General features: G+C 43.4%; 1 protein-coding gene across 1 annotated transcript in view; it reads left to right on the forward strand.

Moving 5' to 3' along the window:
- Nucleotides 1-6,338: 6,338 nt before the first annotated feature.
- Nucleotides 6,339-22,528, forward strand: part of LOC311241898 (uncharacterized protein) — a 42,724-nt gene continuing 26,534 nt past the window's right edge. Inside the window, exons 1-3 of the mRNA XM_084330843.1 lie at nucleotides 6,339-6,507; nucleotides 19,896-20,098; nucleotides 21,104-21,208. Coding sequence (XP_084186969.1) covers nucleotides 6,498-6,507; nucleotides 19,896-20,098; nucleotides 21,104-21,208 — 318 coding nt within the window. The 5' untranslated portion in view covers nucleotides 6,339-6,497. The remainder of the gene's footprint in view (nucleotides 6,508-19,895; nucleotides 20,099-21,103; nucleotides 21,209-22,528) is intronic.

Below are 22,528 nucleotides of genomic sequence, written 5' to 3' on the forward strand. Positions count from 1 at the left end.
AAAAAAAAATATCTGAAATTCTGAGTGCGTGTAATAAGCGTGAGCCTTGGCAGGTGCGCTCATCACTAAGGGGAATCCCCTTACGCGTCGACATAATGACGTATGTGCGTGAGGCATCCCCCCCCTGTCCGGACAGACTGACGTCCTCGGCGTCAGAGCAGATATTAACATATCCTGCTCGTCGCAGAGGGGAGGGTCCCCCATACCCGCCGACTCAAAATGAGTGGGGTTGTGTGTGGGTCCCGTCTAAATGTCGTCCCAGTTCTGAATTAATTCGAGAGGAGGTTATACTGGTAAATTGTCGGGCGGCTCAGCTAAGATCCCAGCTCACACTGTCAAATGTATCTGGCTCTCTGGGATAAACTAGCGTCGTCTCCCTCTCAAATAGGTGAATGTAGCGGCAGGTGTTTTTTCCCAGGTTCTGTATGGAAATCCCGTGCCAAGGGCCTCTACGAGGGGCCGGGTCTCTCCTATCTGCAGATGGGGGAGAAACGATGGGTTGGGGCTTGTCTTATCAATACCCCCAAAGCCGTTCTCAGGTTTTACGGACCTAGCTCTGTTATCAGAGCCCGCAGCTATGACAGCCCTGGCCAAACAGAGGCCGATTTTGAATCGAGTCCTTTCTTTTGGCGAAGCAGGACAGTTACAGCCCCAATGTATGGGTTATAAATGTAAGGGTCTGTCCCCTGTTTTTTGATACAATTAACGTACTGGGGAAGGGAAGTCAGTGCCTGGTCCCGGGCATTTTAACGCTGTCTTGGGGAGCGGCACGCCCTGGTCTGTCCGAACAGCATAACAGCGTGTATGTGGTCAGACAGGAGGGAGTACGTCTCCGCCAGGCGGCAGTCGAGCTCTGCTCTTGCTAAGGAATCTGCCAGCTTGAGGGCCCCCTACATTTCCGGTTGGAAATGACGGGGCAGATCGAGGATCAGAGGGGGGCCACCGCGGAGCTGCTTTTGAGCAGTCAGTCCCGGTAGCGCCCGCTGTGGTTTACGGTCAAACGTGCACCCCCCCCCCCCCCCCGCCTGGTATACTGGTTTTAAAAGCGGAGTGGTAGCGTTGGGGACCCAGGACTCACTCTGGTCGCACCGGATCAGTCTAGCCCGGTGTCCGCCAGGCGATGGTCGAGCTCTGCTCTTACTAAGGAACCTGTCAGCCTGAAGGCCCTGTGCTTTTCCGGGAGGAAATAACAGGGCATTCCTGATGTATTATAATACATAAGATTGGTTCCGCCATGTTGTGGTAGTACCCGGACCGAGGACCGGGGTACAGGAAGAGAGCTGGATGTACGGATGCACAAGGGAGACAGTGCCTTGATGTACGGATAGACAACGTAAATAAAAGCCAGTAAAGAAACCCTAGCCTAGCCTGTTTATTCCTAGTTAGGAATACTGGAAACAACAAACATAACATGGTGTCAGAAGCGGGAAAGTCTGCCACAAGTGTGGGAAGGATAACCACTTTGCGAAGTATTGCAGAGCTGAGGCTTCAGGGATGAAAGTGAACACAGTGGAAGAAGAGCCAGAGGAGTTCTTTGTGGACTCAGTAGTACAGTCTAGCACGGCAGAGGCGGCAGAATGGATAGTCCCATTAACTGTGAATGAGACCATAATTCCATTTAAGATAGACACTGGTGCACAGGTCAACCTGTTGTCCATAGACGATTACAGGACCCTCACAGTTAAGAGCAAAATACACCCTGTGAAAGTAAAAGTGACTGGTTATACAGGAGAGACTGTTCCAGTTAAGGGGTGTTGTGTAGTGACTCTAAAGCACAAGGGACAGCAGTTAAGGGCACAGGTGCTCATAGTAGAGAAGAGCGTACAGCCAATCCTAGGTCTGAGTACTTGTGAAAAGCTTGACTTAGTGAGGAGGGTGTTTGTAGTGAATTCCCAGACTAGCACAGACCACAAAGCAGTCATGCAGGAGTACAGCGATGTCTTTGAAGGACTAGGATGCTTGCCTGGTGAGCACAAGATATGTGTGGATGACACAGTGACTCCTGTAGTGCATGCGTGCAGAAAGATTCCATTTGCACTGAGAGACAAACTCAAAAAGGAGTTAGCCCGCATGGAGAAGATGGGCGTCATAAAGAAAATAGATGAGCCAACAGATTGGGTGAGCTCACTAGTAGTATTGACGAAGACAAATGGATCTCTACGCCCCTGTCTCGATCCACGGGATCTAAACAGGGCTATAAAGCGTGAGCATTTCAAGCTTCCAACAAGAGAAGAGATCATGTCACAGTTTGCCGGTGCTAAATGGTTTAGCAAGCTGGATGCGTCAACAGGCTTCTGGCAGATGAAGCTGGATGAGGCAAGCTCAAAACTGTGCACGTTCAATACACCAGAAGGAAGGTTTCGCTTTCTGCGTTTACCTTACGGTATTCTGTCTGCGCCTGAAGTTTACCACAAGACAATCCATATGATCTATGAGCACATAGAGGGAGTGGAGACCATGATGGATGACATCATCGTGTGGGGATCCACAAGAGAAGAACATGATGCACGGCTGAGGGAAGTACTGGATCTGACACGCAAGTCCAATCTGAAATTAAACCGAGACAAGTGTGAGTTTGCAGTGAAAAGCCTTACCTTTGTGGGAGATGTGATTTCAGAGCAAGGTGTCAAGCCGGATCCAAGGAAGACGTCGGCCATAGTGAACATGGAACGTCCACAGAGCAAAGAAGATGTGAGGAGATTTCTGGGAATGGTCACATACTTGGCTAAGTTTATCCCCCAGTTGTCTGCCCAGTCAGCACCACTCAGAGGGCTTCTAGAGCAGAAGAACGAGTGGGAATGGTCTCATGAGCAGGAAGAATGCTTCAAAATGCTAAAAGAGATCTTAACCAAGGAACCAGTGCTCAAGTTTTATGACCCAGAACGGAGCACTAGGATATCAGCAGATGTTTCTCAGTACGGCCTAGGAGCAGTACTGCTACAGATGTATGACAACAGCTGGCAGCCCGTAGCCTACGCATCTCGTGCATTGACAAGTGCTGAAGTTAGATATGCACAAATAGAAAAGGAACTTTTAGCCAGCACATATGCATGTGAACGTTTCCATCAGTACATATACGGAAAGGCTTTTGAAGTGGAAACAGACCACAAGCCCCTAGTATCAATAATGGCCAAGCCCCTCAATGATTGTCCTCTGAGGATTCAGCGACTGTCAATCAGACTGCAGAAATATGATGTGAACATGGTCTATACACCAGGAAAATTCATGTTTACTGCTGACACGCTCTCACGCGCAGTCAACAAAATGGAAAGTCCAAATGAACAGAAAAGCATAGAAATACAAGCCTATGTTGACATGATTGTCACATCACTTCCTGTGTCTGCTGAGCGAACAGAGAAGATCAGGAAAGCAACTGAACTAGATGACACAATGAAAGAGCTCAAGAAGACCATACTGAAAGGGTGGCCTGAGCAAAAGCGTGAATGCCCGCGTCAGATCCAAGATTACTGGGCATGCAGATCAGAGCTCTCAGTTGCTAATGAAATTGTTTTCAAAGGAAGCAAGTTTGTCATCCCGGCATCCATGCGCAAGGAAATGCTGCAGAAAGTGCATGAGGGACATTTGGGTGAGGACAAATTTAAACGTAGAGCGCATGAAGTAATGTACTGGCCAAGACTCAACCAAGACATCAGCCACACCACAGCTGCATGTGAAATATGTCTCACCTACAGGTCTAAACAACAAGCAGAGCCGCTCATGCCCCACCCTGTACCTGATCGCCCATACCAGAAGGTCGGAGTCGATTTGTTTGACTGTAACGGTAAAAGCAACATTGTAGTCACAGATTACTACTCCAACTACCCGGAAGTTGTAACACTGCAGTCAACATCCAGCAAAACAGTCATAGCCTACCTGAAAACAGTCTTCGCGAGACATGGAGTTCCCTGTGAGCTGTTTTCAGATAATGGGCCACAGTTTTCCAGCAGCGAGTTTGCTTCGTTTGCAGAGGACTGGGGTTTTCACCACGCCACCTCAAGCCCGAACTACCCGAGATCCAATGGGCTCGCAGAGAGTTCAGTCAAGATCGTCAAGGCCCTCATGAAGAAGGCTCAAGATGGACAGGAGGAGTTCCAGAGGAGTCTGATGATATACAGGAGTGCCCCATTGGAAAATGGTTTGTCCCCAGCCCAGATGCTGATGGGAAGGCGCTTACGCACTAACCTTCCTATCCATGAGAACCTGTTGACACCAGAAGGAGCGCACAAAATCAGCTCAAGGAAACAAGAACAAAAAGAGAAACACAAATTGCAACATGACAAGAAGGCAAAACACTTACCAAGCCTCAAGCCAGGCGATACAGTCCGTATCCTGGATCACACAACAGGCACATGGAGACAAGGAGGACGCGTGCAAAGAGAAGTTTCACCACGCTCATACCAGATCCAGACAGACCATGGTGCTTCTCTGAGACGAAACCGTGTGGATTTGAGACCACAGGTGACAGTCCCAGAGACAGACTCTCAACAACGAAGCACTGCAGAGGTGTTAGATGCTCCCAGGAGTGAGCAGTTTTGTCAGAGTTCCCCAGACCGCAGTGACTCTGTCATGCCAAAAGGGGGCAGTACGCCCTCTGAGACCTGATGCAGGCCTAAAAGGACTGTTAAACCTCCTGAGAGACTTATTGCACAGTGCTGAAAGGCATGTGGACTGTGGACGTGGATAGGGTAAAGAAAAGAGGACACTTGATGATGAAGGTTAAATGAAAAAGAAAATGTAAAAAAAAAAAAAAAAAAAAAAGGATTGTAAAGAAAGATTTGATGCATATGCTTATTGTTTGAATGCATACGTTCATGTTTAAAATTTATGTTTATTATTGGAATGTACAGGTTTAAGAACAGTCGGAAACGAACGTTTTGTTATAGACGACTACAGGAAAAGAACAAGTTGTTTCTGTTTAAAAGAAGGGAAGATGTGTTGATATTATAATACATAAGATTGGTTCCGCCATGTTGTGGTAGTACCCGGACCGAGGACCGGGGTACAGGAAGAGAGCTGGATGTACGGATGCACAAGGGAGACAGTGCCTTGATGTACGGATAGACAACGTAAATAAAAGCCAGTAAAGAAACCCTAGCCTAGTCTGTTTATTCCTAGTTAGGAATACTGGAAACAACAAACATAACACTCACCAGGTCCCTTTGGTCAGGTTCTGGACCCGACAGAGAGCCCTGTTTCTCGTGCGGTCCATGAGGCTGGAACCTCCCCTGCATCCCGTTGCTAGGTAACAGGCGGGATGCGTGGTGAGGTAGACGTGGGTTTTTTCACGCGGCCTACTCACTTTGTGCGTTTTTGGGGTACTGCACCCTTTTTTCACATTGTCTGTGTTCTATTCCTTCGCTCCTCGTTAGGACGAGTGTGAGGGCCAGCGCGGGTAAATTTATCGGGTCTACGTGCCTTGTTCCGCCATTTGTCCAGTAGGCAGAGCAAGACGCGTGACCAGTAAGAAATATAACGAATGCATACAATGTGTAATCACAACACGTAGACACAAGGTGGCAATACTTGCTCATGCACTGTCACAAGGAACAAAGGTGATCCTATAACCCTAGTTATATCATATGATTACTGGCAAGCGTCTTGCTTTGCGGCCCTGAGGACCCCTGACTGTCTTTCGAATTAAATTCAGACTCAGAAGGAGGAGCACAGCCACGCCACAGGGTTGTGACCAGGAGTGGGCGTGGCTGGATGCTTGTGCATGAGAAATACTTTCAATGTATACATGATTAGGTATGAACGAGCTGTTCAGTAGGCAGAGCAAGACGCTTGCCATTGATTGATTGATTGAAAAGTTTATTAACAGATTGCAGAATGGGTACAGTACAGTACAGCTCAATACATACAATTGTTAAGGGAATGCAGACCAGAGAAAGACTTTTGTCTTGTTTACATCAGGGTCCCCCGGCCTTTTAGTACTATCATAATTTTATAACTAGGGTTATAGGATAACCTTCGTTCCTTGTGACAGTGCATGAGCAAGTACTGCCACCTTGTGTCTACTTGTTGTGATTACACCTTGTATGCGTTCGTCACTGTTTATTCTTATAAACGGCTGCACTCAAAGGACACCATTGTTTGACGCCAAGAAGGAAGATAACAAGAGAAAGCTGCTTATTTAATCTTGTTCTTCACGTGGGAACTCATCTAGACATTGATTTCATTCTTGATATTTGTGTCAGGTATCAGTTCTAATTATTGTTCTAATAGCAGTGTATGCACATCATGTATTACTTTATGCACACAGCGACTTTTATTTTGTAAAGACGATCCGGAAGTGATTGTGCTACGCAACATGGGGAAATGATACGGGCCATTGTTACAGTTATTGTTGCTAGATTTGATCAAGTTGCTGTTAGTTAATAACAGGGACATTTAAAAACATTATAGGATCCAGAGCAGAGTTTCAGTTGAGCTAAAAAGCTGGAGGCCTGACGGCAGCTTGGCGTGTTGCTTTTGACTGTAATGTGTTTTCTGTCACGATGAGGAAAGGTGAGTAATAACAACAACAACAACAAATAGGTCTATGACGCGCGACGTGTGCCTGGGTTGTGGGGAACACCACTCAAATACCATGTTACCATGGCCGAGGACACTATGATAATGTTTGTTATTTACATGACCTATTATACAAATTTGTGTAAACACAGGCTTCGCTCTCAAAGCCATTCGAAATGTACTGTACACTGTACATTGGAATATTGACAAAGCCATACGTGGTCATTTACTGTACATTGGAGGGGGTTGGGTTTGGACATTTACAGGGGCCAGTTTCGAATTGCAGCCTCCCGTATGTGCTCTTTGAGAGTGGTTTTGAAAGTGGGTAGTGATTCACATTCCTTTACAGCTGTGGGTAGGGCATTCCACATTGATGTGGCATAATTGCGATTTGCGAAATGTGTTTAGTTCATTTCAGCATGCGTTGTTCATGGGACGGGGTAGCACGGTGTGCAAGCTCACTGAGTATTAAAGATTTGAGCAGAATCGCGTGCACGCGCTGCGAGAACGCGCTGCGCTCGACTCGGCTCGTTGTGTTTACCTGCCTCCCGGCGCTACCTCGCATTATCATAACAATAGCCGCTAGGCCGGTGTCTTCAACCACGTCCGCACATACAATGTATAAGTTAACAGTATCTGACTACCTGTCTTCATTCACCATCACAACTGCAAGGATGCCATCCAAGAAGAAGATGAGGACGAGTGCGACACTCGTTCAAAGCAAACTTAGTTTTGCTAAACCAGGGGTGGACGCCAGGAGCAGGAAGGCAAGTAACACTAACCTAACAGCAAAAGCATTTGAACAGCTTTAATTTTTTAATATAGGCTTTTGTCCAGATTGACTAGCTAGGTTATTTGCCTGTTTTGTTTCTCTTGAAAATAATCGTGGTTCATGATTGATGAGACATTCATCAACAGGACCATGAAACGGTGCCCACCACTTGTACAAAAAGTACCATGCCACCATCACTGAATGAAACGAATAATGTAAGTGATTGATTGAAACGTTTATTAACAGATTGCAGAATGGTACAGTACAGTACAGCTCAATACATGCATACAATTGTTAAGGGGATGCAGACCAGAGAAAGACTTTCGTCTTGTTTACATCAGGGTCCCCCATTTTCAATTCATCATATGACATACACAACATACAGATAGACAGTACTGCTACACCTACATCTATACATTTATGACATACCAGATTTGCAAATACAGTACTGTTTGATACAAAAAGTGTCCAGAAAAAGTGTATATACATTTGACATAGAAACTGTACATTGGAGGAGGTTGGGTGGGTGGGTGGATGGATGGGGGGCTGTACATTGGAGGTGGGGGGGGGGGGGGGGGACACTGTACATTGGAATACTGACAAAGCCATACTTGGTAATTTACTGTTTTTTGAGTGTTTTTGAAAGTGGGTAGTGATTCACATTCCTTTACAGCTTTGGGTAGAGCGTTCCACATTGAATCCCTGATTCCCTGCCCCCCCTTATCAAGTTTGGTGTGAACGATGGGCTGTGTCTGTGATTGCCATGGAATGCCATTCCATCCATAGAGGCCATTAGTGACAGTGTCATTGTCTTTCATATGCTGGGAATGATGTTCTCATGTTTTTTTCTGTCTTTGTTGTTTTTTCAGCAGGGAGATGGAATTGTTCAACCTGATTCCAGTACATCCTCACCGATACCTGACCTATGGTCAGACAAGATGTGGGAAGAACGACAGGCCAAATACCCGTGGCTGGATTGTAAAGATGGGAAGTTCGGCTGTAAAGTGTGCTCAGCCGCAGACGCTCAGAAAAGCAGAGGTCAACGATTTGCAGCAGAATGGACTAACTACGAGATCACACACAGTGGAACAGTAAAATCTGCTATGCTGATGAGTCTCAGGAGAAAGGTGCGGATCCACAACAACTCAAATGCGCATCTCCAAGCAGTACGTATTCTCAATGACGCAAAAAAACAGAGAATTGAGAAATCCACTGACACCATGCTCGTATCAGAACTGACGGCTACAAATAATGTTTTCCATTCTGTGTACTATTTAGCAGAGGGGGACAAGCCGTTTTCAGATAGTGTTGATCTGCTGGCTTTACTAGCGAGAACTGGGTCTGACACTGGCTTCAGCTTGCACTCAAGAGAGAGTGCAGCAAACATCACCACGCATATAGGTACAGAAATGCGCAAAATTTTTTGCAAACAAATCCAATCCATAGAAGGTAAAATTTCAGTTCTGATTGATGAGTCAACTACCCTTGCAGATAAAACTACACTGATTGTGTACCTCAAAACTGAAATTTACAAGCACCTGGACCCACAGTTCTTATTTTTAGATCTGATTGAACTTCCCAACCAAAAAGCAGAAACGATTATGCACCATCTGTTGAAATGCCTCAGTGAACATGGCTTTGATGATGCATATTTGAAGAAGCACTTGGTTGCATTTGCAAGTGATGGAGCCAGTGTCATGTTGGGACGCAAAGCTGGTATAGCTGCAAAACTGACTGAACTGTATCCTAACTTATACAACGGCATGCAAATTTCTCGATTCTGATTGGCCATTCACACGTCTTTATTGGCAACAATCCACGGTCCTGGGCTCAGGACCCGCCCACAACCGAATCACATAACCCTCCCCGGCTCACTCCGGGAGAAAACAAGATCGCGGACAACAAATGGTTATGTTGAAAGCACCATAACGACTAAATATGAAGCGATTCTGTCAAGGGGAATGTGTTAGTCCTTTAAACAATGTTGGATGATGTAATTGATGGGTCTTGACTCAATCTAGAACAAAAGAAAAATCGCGGATTGATTGATAGATTAATTGATTGATTTAAATTTCTTCCTTCCTACTTTCTACTGACTGCAGCGTTCTCTCTCACACACTGTCCGACGCTGGCGTACCCACAAACACACACACACACATACACACACACACACACACACACATACACACACACACGCACACACACACTGTGACACACACACACACACACACACACGCACACACACACACACACTCCTGTCTGCAACAGCGGGGGAGTCAGACTGAGAGAGAAGCAGCGCTGTTTTAAGTGAGCATGGTCTATTGAATTGATTGATTGGTTGATTGCTAATTTTATTACTGTACCCCTGGTTTCCAACTGGTTAAGTTTAGGCTAAAAGAAATAAATAAAAAAATAGGGCGAAGAAAGAAAACGTTTTAATTTGTTTTACCTACTTTATATTCTGCATCTGGTAATAAAATTTTCAATCAATCATTCCAATAATACACAGTTGGATGTGTTAGTTGGTTGGATGCACTTCAAGCTGCTTCCACATGAGGCAACTTCTCTCAATCATTCCAATAATACACAGTTGGATGTGTTAGTTTGGTTGGATGCACTTCAAGCTGCTTCCACATGGAGTTGTGGGAACTACTTTTTCTGGCGGATGGTTTTTTCAATAAATCTTCGATTAATGTGTGTTTATTGTATAGAAATAAGGTTGGATGAATCTGGCAGTTGTATAAAAGCTTTACACCACGTGCAGTCATGATTTGTGACCAATAAACCATGCCTAGGGGGGTCTAACGACCCTCGGCTGCGCCTCGGGCCTAACAACCACCCCTAGGCATGGTTTATTGGTCACAAACCACTCCTGCGTGTGATGTAATGCTTAAATATTGACCTGGCATTGCTTAAATCACCGGCTGGAACTTGCTGTAGGTGACACAGTTAATGATATCACAGCTATGAACCATTTCCAGATGTTTATGGATAAATTGTATACTGTGTACAGTAGATCACCACTAAACCGAGTGCAACTGAACGAGTGTGCAGCCGGCCTGGAAAAACAAGTGAGAAAAATTGGCCGTTTGCTAGACACAAGATGGGTATCCAGTTCTTTCCGCACAGTGTCTGCAGTGTGGGATGGTTATGATGCACTTTGTGCTCACTTCAGCATGGCAATGACAGACAGGGGACGACAGAGCGCTGATAGGAAAACATATGAAGGTCTATTCAGGAAAATGACTTCATATCAGTTTTTGCTAGATTTAGCACTGCTGTACGACACCCTAAGTGAGTTAAGCATTCTTTCAGAAGCTCTGCAAAACCGCCAAATGACACTAACCTCTGCAGACAAACGTATGAGGCGTTGCATTAAATTCATTGATGTAATGGGAGAAAAACAAGGCAACAAAGTCCTTGAAGCTGAAACTGCAATAAAAGCAGGTAAATTTGGCACAGTTGATCTGACAGACAGACCGAAATTTTTTTCCATCAACCGGAAACAGTTTATCAGAAGTCTGAGTGATAATCTAACTAATCGGTTGTTCACCACTGCATCTTTTAAGGGGTCATCATTAGTGGCACAGAAAGAGTCTGAAGCACAGTATGTTCAATTGCTTGCACAACTCCAAGTTGTTGAGTGTAAAAGCTGGCCAAAAGAAATGCCACTAGGATTTGGCGAGGTGGATATAAGGCATCTGTGCAAAAGATTCAAGCTGCCCCTTAACAGTACTATTGATGGATTCAGGGACTTTGTTGAGAGCAATGGAGAAATGATACCCGATGAGCTTATTCCTTTATTGAATTGCACAAAAGTAATTCCATGTAGCACTGCAGAATGTGAAAGGGGATTCAGTGCCATGAATCAAATTATCACCCCAACACGCACAAGGTTAATGATTTCACGGGTAGCATCTTTGATGTTCATTAAGATCAACGGGCCACCTCCAGAGATCTGTGTGCCAAAAAAAACTGTGCATGCGCGCGCGCGTGCACATGCGCGTGCACGCGCGTGGAGCGTTTGACCTACTGTCAATTTGCCATTGCACCACTGGACATGACAAATGCGTGTTTACAGTCTTACAGAGTCCATCAGACATCAAGACATAATCATGTTATTATTCAATGTGATTCACTGCTTAATCTTGTACTGACAGAAATGCAGATATATTATTCTGCTATCATAACAAGGCCAGCCAAAGAAAAATGTATTTGCCACGCGATCACATTGGAAGAATAATAATAAAATAAAAATACGAATTCGTTTTTGTTTGTAATCTACTGTGTAGGCTATGTGGTTGGAATATAGTGAATCAATGATGTAGACCATGCAAAACCATGAAAGCATGCTTTGACATAGGCCTTGCTGTTCATAATAATAACATGATGCTTAAATCTGTTGAATTAGCTAGACAAGAAACAAATCATGCAGTAATGACTAATGGGAACTAGGATATGTGTTCTAATATTTCCCTCTCTGTTTGTGTTTTTTCAGCAGGGAGATGAACAAACTGCTGGCAGTGGTGTTACACCACTGCCAGATACACAGCAGCTCCCACCACCACTGTATGATAAAAATGGTGATTTGAAGAAACGCAAACAGGCAAGTAACAGTATTGTTAGATTCACAACCTGCTGTGAATAAACTGTTACATTCCATTCCTAGAGGCAGCATCTAATGTTTTTGTTTTGTTTATTCAGCATGAAACGGGTCTACCTACAACAAGTACACAGTCACTGGCAGTGGATCGGCTGCCACGATCGCCACCACTCAATTCTGTAAGTAACAATAATGTCTTCAGAATAAGTATTTTACTGTAGTGTGGTCTCGTCTATGCATGCTGAGGTTGGAGATTGGGGGGCGGGGGGGTTGTTTGTACTCTTGACTAATTGTTCAGCAGATGGACCAGTCACACAACCTACTGTATACTCTGAATAAACTGTTACATTACATTCCTAGAGGCAGCATCTAATGTTTTTGTTTTGTTTTGTTTATTCAGCATGAAACGGGTCTACCTGCAACAAGTACACAGTCACTGCCAGTGGATCGGCTGCTACGATCGCCACCACTCAATTCTGTAAGTAACAATAATGTCTTCAGAATAAGTATTTTACTGTAGTGTGGTCTCGTCTAGGCATGCTGAGGTTGGAGAGTGGGGGGCGGGGGGGTTGTTTGTACTCTTGACTAATTGTTCAGCAGATGGACCAGTCACACAACCTACTGTATACTCTGAATAAACTGTTACATTACATTCCTAGAGGCAGCATCTAATGTTTTTGTTTTGTTTTGTTTATTCAGCATGAAACGGGTCTACCTACAACAAGTACACAGTCACTGCCAGTGGATTGGCTGCCACGATCGCCACCACTGTATGATAAAAATGGTGATTTGATTTTTTCCCCTTCTCAAAATAAGTTCACGTAAACACAAGTTGTCTGATTATTTTAAGTTTGTGTAAAACTATTTCTTTAATTGAATTAACTTAAACTAGAAAATTAAATACAAACTAAATGTAACAACAATTACATTTAAAACATTGTTTTTTTCACCATATCTGTTGACAATATAATTTCTTTATATATTGAAGGCTACATATTTTATTGCACTGTAAAATATATATATAACAATTGTATTGCATTGCACTATTTTACTGTAAAGTAATAGTGTCTTATTTATGTTTGAACACTAGGGGGCTCACCGCCTCCATTATGGCCATAATCCCATGCATCTGTATGAGGATACATTTTCCTACGTGTCTCACCGTTTGGAATTGACAACTGTTTTGATTTAACCCTTCATTCACCATCATTCACCTTTGGACAACAATACACTCTGTAAACAGCAGCAACTTGGGACATTCCATATTTACATCACAAACTTTGGGACTGAGTAGATAATTAATTAATCTTCTCTTTATTTTTATTATTTATATTAAAACTGAATCAAACCATAAACAAGGTTGCCTGTTGGGATGTTAGATCCTAATGTGAAAAACTGATTTTATATGTCTGCACTTTATGTGCTCATTTTATGCCTGTCTTTCTTCTGTTGTGAAGCACTTTGAGCTGCAGTTTCTGTATGAAAGGCTATACAAACAAAGTGTATTATTATACATGTGCGCGAGGGAACATATGCGCGTGCGCGCGGCGTCATTATCCTGATGACCCTGGGACCCTGATGTAAACAAGACGAAAGTCTTTCTCTGGTCTGCATCCCCTTAACAATTGTATGTATTGAGCTGTACTGTACTGTACCCATTCTGCAATCTGTTAATAAAGTTTTCAATCAATCAATCAATCCCTTGTTTGAGCCGAATCTGGGTTTAACATGATTTGTGGAGCTGGTGTTGTGATCGTGGTATTCACTGACCTTTGGGAAGTATTTTGACATGTACATGGGTACCTTGGTCGTGTAGTGATTGATTGATTGATTGATTGAAAACGTTATTAACAGATTGCAGAATGGGTACAATACAGTACAGCTCAATACACACAATTTGGGTACCTTGGTCGTGTAGTGTATCTTGTAGACCAAGCCCAATGGCCCACTGTAACTGAGAAGCCGTCGGCCTTGCTGAGTTTGTTATTTGAAACGAAGAGAATGGACTCTGTTTTGACCATGTGTAATAATAGTTTGTTATCAGCGAGCCATATGCAGATTTTGCCTAGTTCCGAGCTGAGGGTTTTTTCAACCTGTAACTTGTTCTTGTCAGAGACCAGCAGGGCTGAGTCGTCCGCAATATGTCATCAGGCATAACGTCTGGTACATGTTCTGTTTCAGACAGACCTGATTATACTACTAGTATAGAGTAGACCAGTCCTGAGTGACAACAGGCCTTTTACAACTACTACTACTACTACTACTACTACTACTACTACTACTACTACTACTACTACTACTACTACTACTACTACTATGATTTAAGCAAATTTTGGTACAAACTCAGTCATTCAGTGGATCCACAAGATCAGTCTCCCATCACTGCCAATGATGCAGCTTCATACCTGATAACGTCACAAGTATTTCACACACATACACTGTATTTGTTGCGCTGGTTTCTGGCTTTAACACTTTAACTGCCAGAAGACGAGTTTAGGCGTCCTTCCCCGCCATGCTCAAGTTGCCAAAGACGCCGTAACTCGTCTTTGATATCAATATTTAAAATCTGTGATCGGATTCATATTTCCCATCCGCTGGCCTGAGACCCACCAAAAAGCCCCACTGAACCCTCTAGCGGTTCAAGAGCGCCATCTGGTGGCCGATCGGCGCAATCGCCTAACAGGAAGTTACTTGGACGATGTGCTGTTCACCCATATTACTTCCGGGCACTCGGTATAGGTTCCGGCACTCTAGCTCGTCACAATACATAGCGATCCGTTGCCAATAACTCGATAAACAACATGATTTGGACGTATATACTATTATACAAGCTGGAAATGGACCGGATATTTTTACATCCCATAATGGAAAACTGTCTACCCCACGCTGATCGCCCAACGGCCCGCGGAGACTGGGGTGAGTTTTAGCGTGTAATATTTCCGTGTTCGACACTAACTGCTATGATGAACATTTTACCCACATTAGATGAATGGTATAACGCTGCCCACGGAATTATAAACGCCCCCTCGCCCATCCGGTTAACATCAGATGACGTGTAGTAACTTCCAGAAGTCCGTCCAGTTGGATTTTTTTTATACCGTGCTGATTGCTATCAAACTGTATTTGATCATCAATATAATGCATTTGGGGCTATAAATCTCGTTCTGGAGAAAGCTGCAGAAAGAGATGAAAACATACTTATACTTTAGATCATATTTTAGTATGAATATGTGAATGAAAAAGTTTAACGTTCATACACCCTGAACAATACATATAGGACATTGAATGGGCCCTAATAATGGCAATTTAGCAATAGAATTTAAAAAGTTATAGCCCTGCAAAGAAGGGGAACTTCTCCATAGACAAATAGAGCTGGCAACCTATGGTATATCATGAATTTAGCCTTAGGCAATCAAAGTGTTAAGGAAAGAGTTGTTTATGTCACTCATTTGGATTGGACTGGTTACTTACTCATTATAATCCTTTTTGATTGACAAGCTAAAAGCAATATGTTTTGATAGTTTATCAGTGAGCTGGATGCAATCCTACCTGGAGGGGAGAGAACAGATGGAGGTCAACGGTACATTACCCCCCTCCCAGTGAGCTGTGGTGTTCCACAAGGAAGCATACTAGGACCGTTACTGTTACTAATTTATGCAAATGACATGTCGTCAGCTTGTGACTGCAACTTGTTCCTGTTCGCGGATGACTCAGCCCTGCTGGTCTCTGACAAGGACAAGTTGCAGGTAGAAAAAGCCCTCAGCTCGGAACTTGGCAGAATCTGCACCTGGCTCGCAGATAACAAACTCTTCGGATCAAGTCCATTCTCTTCGGATCAAATAACAAACTCAGCAAGACAAACAGCTTCTCTGTTACAGTGGGTGACAATATTGTCACAAGGAAAGATGAAATTACATACCTGGGGTCCATCCTAGAGGCAAATCTTTCCTGTGACAAAATGGCAAACGATGTAATAAAAAAAGTCAACCAACGAACAAGATTCTTGTACCAGATCTCCTCTTTGGTAAACAAGAATACCCTGAAGACTCTAGCAGGAGCACTCATTCAAGGGTACTATGACTAGGCTTGCACCTCATGGTACTAAAGCACCTCAAAGGCACTAAAAACAAGACTACAAACATCACAAAACAAACTGACTGCTGCTTGACCTTACTCCTAAAACACCTCACCCCAGCCTATTTTGACAACCTAGGATGGCTTAGAGTAGACGACAGAGTACAGCAACTTGCAATGGGCCTGGTCTACAAGATACACTACACCACTAAGGTAACCATGTACATGTCGAGGTACTTCCCAAAGGTCAGTGAATACCACGACCACAACACCAGAGGGAGTTCCACAAATCATGTGCAACCCAGATTTGGCTCAAACAAGGGACTAAACACGTTTTCGCAATATGCCACATCAATGTGGAACGCCCTACCCACAGCCATAAAAAAATGTCAATCCCTATTCCCTACCCACCTTCAAAACTGCAATTCGAAACTGGCCCCCGTAAATGTCCGAACACCCACCCACTCACCCACCCACCCCCTCCTAATGTACATTTCCCTCCCCCTAGTATGTATATATTTACTATATACTGTATATTTACATATCTTGTATGTCACAAATGTCAAAAATCAATCACTTGCCACTGCCAGTCTGGCTCAATGGAGGCCATGTTAATATAGCAGATGCCACCAAACGGTTTTACATCATGGAGCCCTAAATGCACAGGCCAAGGGTATTGTTGGAGAATAATAGCTAATATACTGTACAGCAGGCGGTCTAAACCTCTTGATGTAGAATGCCAAAGTTGTGTACTTGTTGTACACAATTTGTTAGTCACTTTGGATAAAATTGTCAGCTATATTACTATTACAGACAGTAAATGTAAATGCAAAGGGCAGAAATGTAACATGGGTGATGGGATACAGGCAAAAAAAAATTAAACTGTCCTCAACTAAAGAAATTATTCCAATATTTGTATTTGCATTTGTTAGTTTTACAACAGTTTTCAATTAACAGAGTTTTTCCCCCCATATTTTCCCCTCCTTCGAGACAGGTCTATTAGGATATGTAGACTGTAAGCATCTAACCTCTTTATTTCAAATATAACAGACCCCCCTCCCCTGTTCTCAACTAAATGAACTCAAGGCGACTAATTTGGTTGAATAATGACATTTATCATCTGCCAGTTTATTGGCGGATATTTAATCTTTGTGTAGCCGTCCTTCCAGAGCAGTCACCCAAGGGGCAGAACAGTCGTACAAGCCAGGGAAGACCCAAACAGACATGTAGGACTGACCAGAATACTTCCAAGCTTCAGTCACTGCCATGGTTATCCAGGACAAAATCACTTTATTAATAAAACATATTTTTTTTACTTCTCCAAATATTAGCCAACATCAGCATAATAAATGGCTTATAGCAACAACAACAACAACAACAACAACAACAACAACAACAACAACAACAACAACAACAACAACAACAACAACAACAACAACAACAACAACAACAACAATAACAATAATAATAATAATAATAATAATAATAATAATAATAATAATAATAGCTAACTAATAATATTAAATCATTCAGCGGCAGTCACGAGAAAACTCGGGTTTTAATCGTTATTTCTTTTATTAGCCATATCCATTCATTTTTCATCCATCCAGCCTGATGTTATCATTGGGAATGGGTCTGAGCTAGCAAAAGGGAAAATACCGCCGCCTACGCCTTCCAGCCGGTATTGCACTCTATTAGAAATGGTGTCGTTTATTTTCTGGGCCGATCTGAGCCGTGCGGGCGGGGTTTAAATAATCCGGCATGACTAGCGTTTACAACGTTACATCTGCGATGCTGCCCCCCCCCCCCCCCTTCATATGCAATGCCGGGCAATGTGGGACGGACCTCCACAAGCAGTATTTGGAATGGCGATCAGATAATTGGATTCTTTCTTTTGCATTACATCAGAGACCAGGTAAGGACTCTATATAAAATCTTGCGTTGATCTGATATTTCTTTCTACCGCGATCGAAGCTGTGTGTGTGGCTGTTTACCGTTGAGAGCAGGAGGTGGCGAGGGGAGCGCCGCGCTACGAGGGCCATTTCATGTATGCACGAGGAAGGATAATAATGATAACTTAGTGTTGATTTCAGGAAGATTCGATAATCAGGCAAAAAATGACCGTGTTTAGTGTATTCCACTAAAGGGCTATTATCGCGTCTTTTCCTGGGATTACTAAGACTCACCAAAACTATACTCGTATTCAAAACGGTATAAAACGGAAATGGACGGATGAAAAAACAATCTGTTTTGTGCATGTTGACTGGAAGCAACTCACTGACAATCGACGGGTGTATTAGACCCATAGCTATAATATAAGATATATTTTAAGCACTCGCAAATCTCGCAGTCTCCCCATTGATTAAAGCAATGGCGTTCTAGCGCCCCCTGACTCATTAACACATTGAGTGTCACGCCCCTTCCGGGAAGTGATCACTTCCGTGCCGCCCATTAACCCCATGTAAACGTAGTTGTAGTTTGTAGAACTAAACCTATATTTTATAGTATCGCTATGGGGCTAATAACGCCCTCAAGTCTCATTGAGCTGCTTCTGGTCAACGTGCAAAAAACAGATTATTTTTTCATCCGTACATTTCCATTTTATACCGTTTTGAATATGAACATAGTTCGGCCGCTTCTGAGCAATTCCAGGGAAAAGACACGAAAACAGCGTTTTTGTGTAATTCAATAAACACGTTGTCATTTTTCGCCTGATTATCGGATCTTCCTGAAATCAACGCTAGATCATCACTATTATGCTTTGTCGTGCATGCATGCAATGTGGCTTAGACCGGTGCCCCCCCCCCCCCTCTCCTGCAACCCAACGGCAGAACAGCTAGACACATAAACACATATAGCTTCAATCGCAGTAGAAATAAATATCAGATCAACGCAAGCTTTCATATATGGTGTCCTTACCTGGTCTCTGAAGTAATGGGAAAAAAATCTCATCGCCATTCCAGTTATCCACAGCGATCGTGCCTCCGACGTTATTGGGCATTGCTCTTCAACGGGCGGGCGGGGTCAGTTGTCCAAGCCATCCCTAGAAGCATCTGTTTTGCCCGGAGTGTTTAGGACCCGCCCCCACACCGCAGCTCAGTATAGAAAATAAACAAATACGTTTCTAACCGGGTGCATTACTGGCCGAAGGCGTTAGAGGGCGGTATAATACCGTCTGCCAGCTCAGACACACTCAGAACAGTATGCACAAGGTGCCCCGCTGAATTATGAATGGATATAGATAATAAAATAAAATAAAATGAATCCAAAATGACATTGTGGTTAGAAGTGGTGGAGAAAATAAAAGCTAGCATATAATGGTAATGTCTGGTTAGGAGCGAGGGAAAATGGATGGATTATCCAATGGGGGGTCCGGAAGGGGGGGGTACGAGCTGGAGCATATGTGTGTAGGTTTTTAGATAACAGGTATTAAGGGTATATCCTATATAAGACAATTAACTAAATTGTGATCTCATTGGATGTGCACTGACAACTAATGCTTGTATATCTTATCGTGTGTTGTCATGTTTGTTTATGTGTTTGTTTAAAAAATAATAAAAAAAATAAAATACAAAAAGATAATAAAATAAATACCGTGAGTCCGTGACAGAAACGTAGATCTACGTTTCCGGCACTCAACGATTGGACGACAGAAACGTAGTTCTACATGAACGGCACTGAAAGTGTTAAGCGATGGCGCTGAATGAGTTAATAATGAACTGGAGTCCAGGACAGCCACAACGTCTACTATATGTGTGTTCAAGTGCAGTTGATTCCACCCCTGAGCCCTCCTAGTCATCTCTGTTAGATTAAAGTCATCCGGTCTGGACATGAGATCACTTAGCTACAAATCTCATTCTTGAACCACAGTCTACTATTCCAGTTTAATTAGTCTTTGGATTGAGTTTGACTGCAGTCTCTGTTTATTTGCAGGTCTTAATCTCCCGCTGTCGTCCATGCGTCTCCTGGTTACACCAGTACGCCTGAAGTCTGCATATATGTGGCAGGTGGCCCAGCAGCGCTGTGTAGACCAGTATGGAAAACTGGCAGAGTTCATCAGTTTGGTGACACAGATGGTTCCAGAGCTTCTGAGTTTCAGGCAGAGAGCTCAGCTCATCCTGGGACTGAGAGCACGGGTAAGACAACAGAGGGGACGTTTGGAGTCTAAACGTCTGAACTTTAGACCAACCTGGTTTTAGACTAGGGGTGTATATTGGTTATATACGTGTAGTTCCATGATATTATAGGGATGTTTACTCCCTTACTAGCTGCTGCCATGTTGCAATACTTGCAGTAGTTGGATCGTAGTTTAAAGGTCCCATGTCTTGCTATTCCTTGCACTATTTAGGCAACTTTACACAATTCCTGTGAGTCTATGGAACACATCTGTAAAGTTTTTTTTCAAAAGAATTCATTGTTTTGTATTTCTAATGAAGTACTCAAAAGCATCATTTTTCTACCTCCGGATTTCAGGCTGCATAAGTGCTTTGAGTGACAGTCACCCACACAGCGTGATACATACGAGACAGAGTGAGAGAACGAGCGAGCGAGAGAGAGGGAGAGAGAGGAGAGATGCGTCACACACAAAACACACAGACACAGTTGCGTTTGTGTGTAAATGGCTCTGAGACGAGTGACGGAGAGAGAGGAGAGATGCGTCCCGAAAACACACACACAGTTGGGTTTGTGTGTAAATGGCTCCGAGACGAGTGACGGAGAGAGAGGTAAATGCTAGTAAATGCTCCCGTTGCTCCGTATGCCTCTCTCCCTCGGCACCCGCGCAACCCGTTTGAGGAAGTAATTCCACTCGCTCTGTTGTTGAGCGATGTGGGCGGTGACTACAACCAGTGCCTTATTCACGTCAGCAAATCAGACCGGCTTAGTTGAGTGAGGGAGGATCTCGTGAACTCGAGACTAGACTGATGAGTCAAAATGAGGATTAGCGACACAGACCACATTGATATAATCCCCCATTGCTAGGAAACAATGCTAAACACTGGAAACGGCCATTTATAAGACACGGGACCTTTAACTAAATCTACTCTCCCACACACACACCCACACACATTGTGATAAGTGTTCAGTGAAGGATAATAACTAGCCAAAAGCGAATGGTTCATCTAATGGTTTGTGTTCCTCAGCTCACCCTGGAGTTGTTGCAGAGAGTGGAGACATTTGACCCTCAGGCCATCCAGGACAACATAAACACTCTCCGTCAGTGGACAACAAACTGCATGCAAGAAGAGGTAGTTTAACATCTGTAGATTACAGCGTCTGTCTGTCTTGCTGCCATTCATTCATACATTCTATATCTGTTGGTCAGCCTGTATAAATTGTACTAAATGTAGCAAAATGTAGATATGAAATATTGTAAATATTTAGAGATTTTAGAGAACCTTCTTCAGTTTTTTCATTTACTCCAGACTTACAAGTTATGTACACAGGTCAGGTCAGCAGGAAGGGTACAACTCTTTCAGCTGAGTAACGATGTTTATCAAACAGTGTTGAAACTTTGGTGCTACAGTCTTGAGTGCATAGTAGTGAAGACATAATTAGCATAGTAGGTAGTAATATAGGCAGGGAAGATTATTTAGTGGCAAAGTGCATGATAGTAATGTTTTTCTGTGTCTTCAGGGTGGAGAGGAAGAGGTGGATGTTTCAATTTATACAATGGCATGCAAATTTCTCGATTCTGATTGGCTGAAACAGTCAAGTTACACATGGGTATTTGTCATAACCCCACGCTCTTGGTCCCAGGACCCGCCCACAACCGAATTACTATCAATCCGCCGTGCAAGTTTTTAGAAGTGAAAGCAAGATGGCGGACAGTAAACGTTACGAAAGGATATGTTGATAGGGTCATAAAGACTAAAGGAAAAACGATTCTGTCACGGCGAATGTGTTAGTTTCTTACACAATGTTGGATTATGTAATTAGTGGGTCATGAGTCATTGTGGAACAAAATAAAAATCGCGCGAATTGATTGATTGATTGATTAATTGCACATTTTATTACTGTCCGCCTTGTTTCCAACTGGTTAAGCTTGGCGACTCTTTCGAAGTTGCTCTCTTTCGAAGTTGGTTAAGGTTAGAGTTTGTCTTTAGAGCAGGGCGATAGACCACCAGCCCTGATTCCAAACTCTAACCTTAACCAACTTCGAAAGAGAGCGACTTCGAAAGAGCTTAACCAGTTGGAAACAAGGCGGACAGTAATAAAATTAGCAATCAATTCAATAATCCACGCTCACTTAAAACAGCGCACCTCCCAGCTGCTTCTATAGAACAGAGGTTCCCAAACTTTTCAGGCCGCAACCCCCAAATAACGGTGTCAGAGAGCCGCGACCCCCACTATTATAGGAGGTAAAATACAAATAAAAAAAAATATATATATATAATCTTTTATTTTTATTTTTATTTTTATAAATGGAAATGTATGGTTCAAACGCACACACACTAATAAGCATTGGAGGCTTTTAACCAGGGCAGGACTGGGGAAATCATTCAGGCTAGGAAATATAGTGCAAAATATAGCCCCAGTCAGGCCACTTTTTAAGCAGGGGGTCTGGG

This window comes from Notolepis coatsorum (assembly GCF_963971535.1).
Source record: "Notolepis coatsorum genome assembly, chromosome: 15".
Classification (NCBI taxonomy): Eukaryota; Metazoa; Chordata; class Actinopteri; order Aulopiformes; family Paralepididae; genus Notolepis; species Notolepis coatsorum.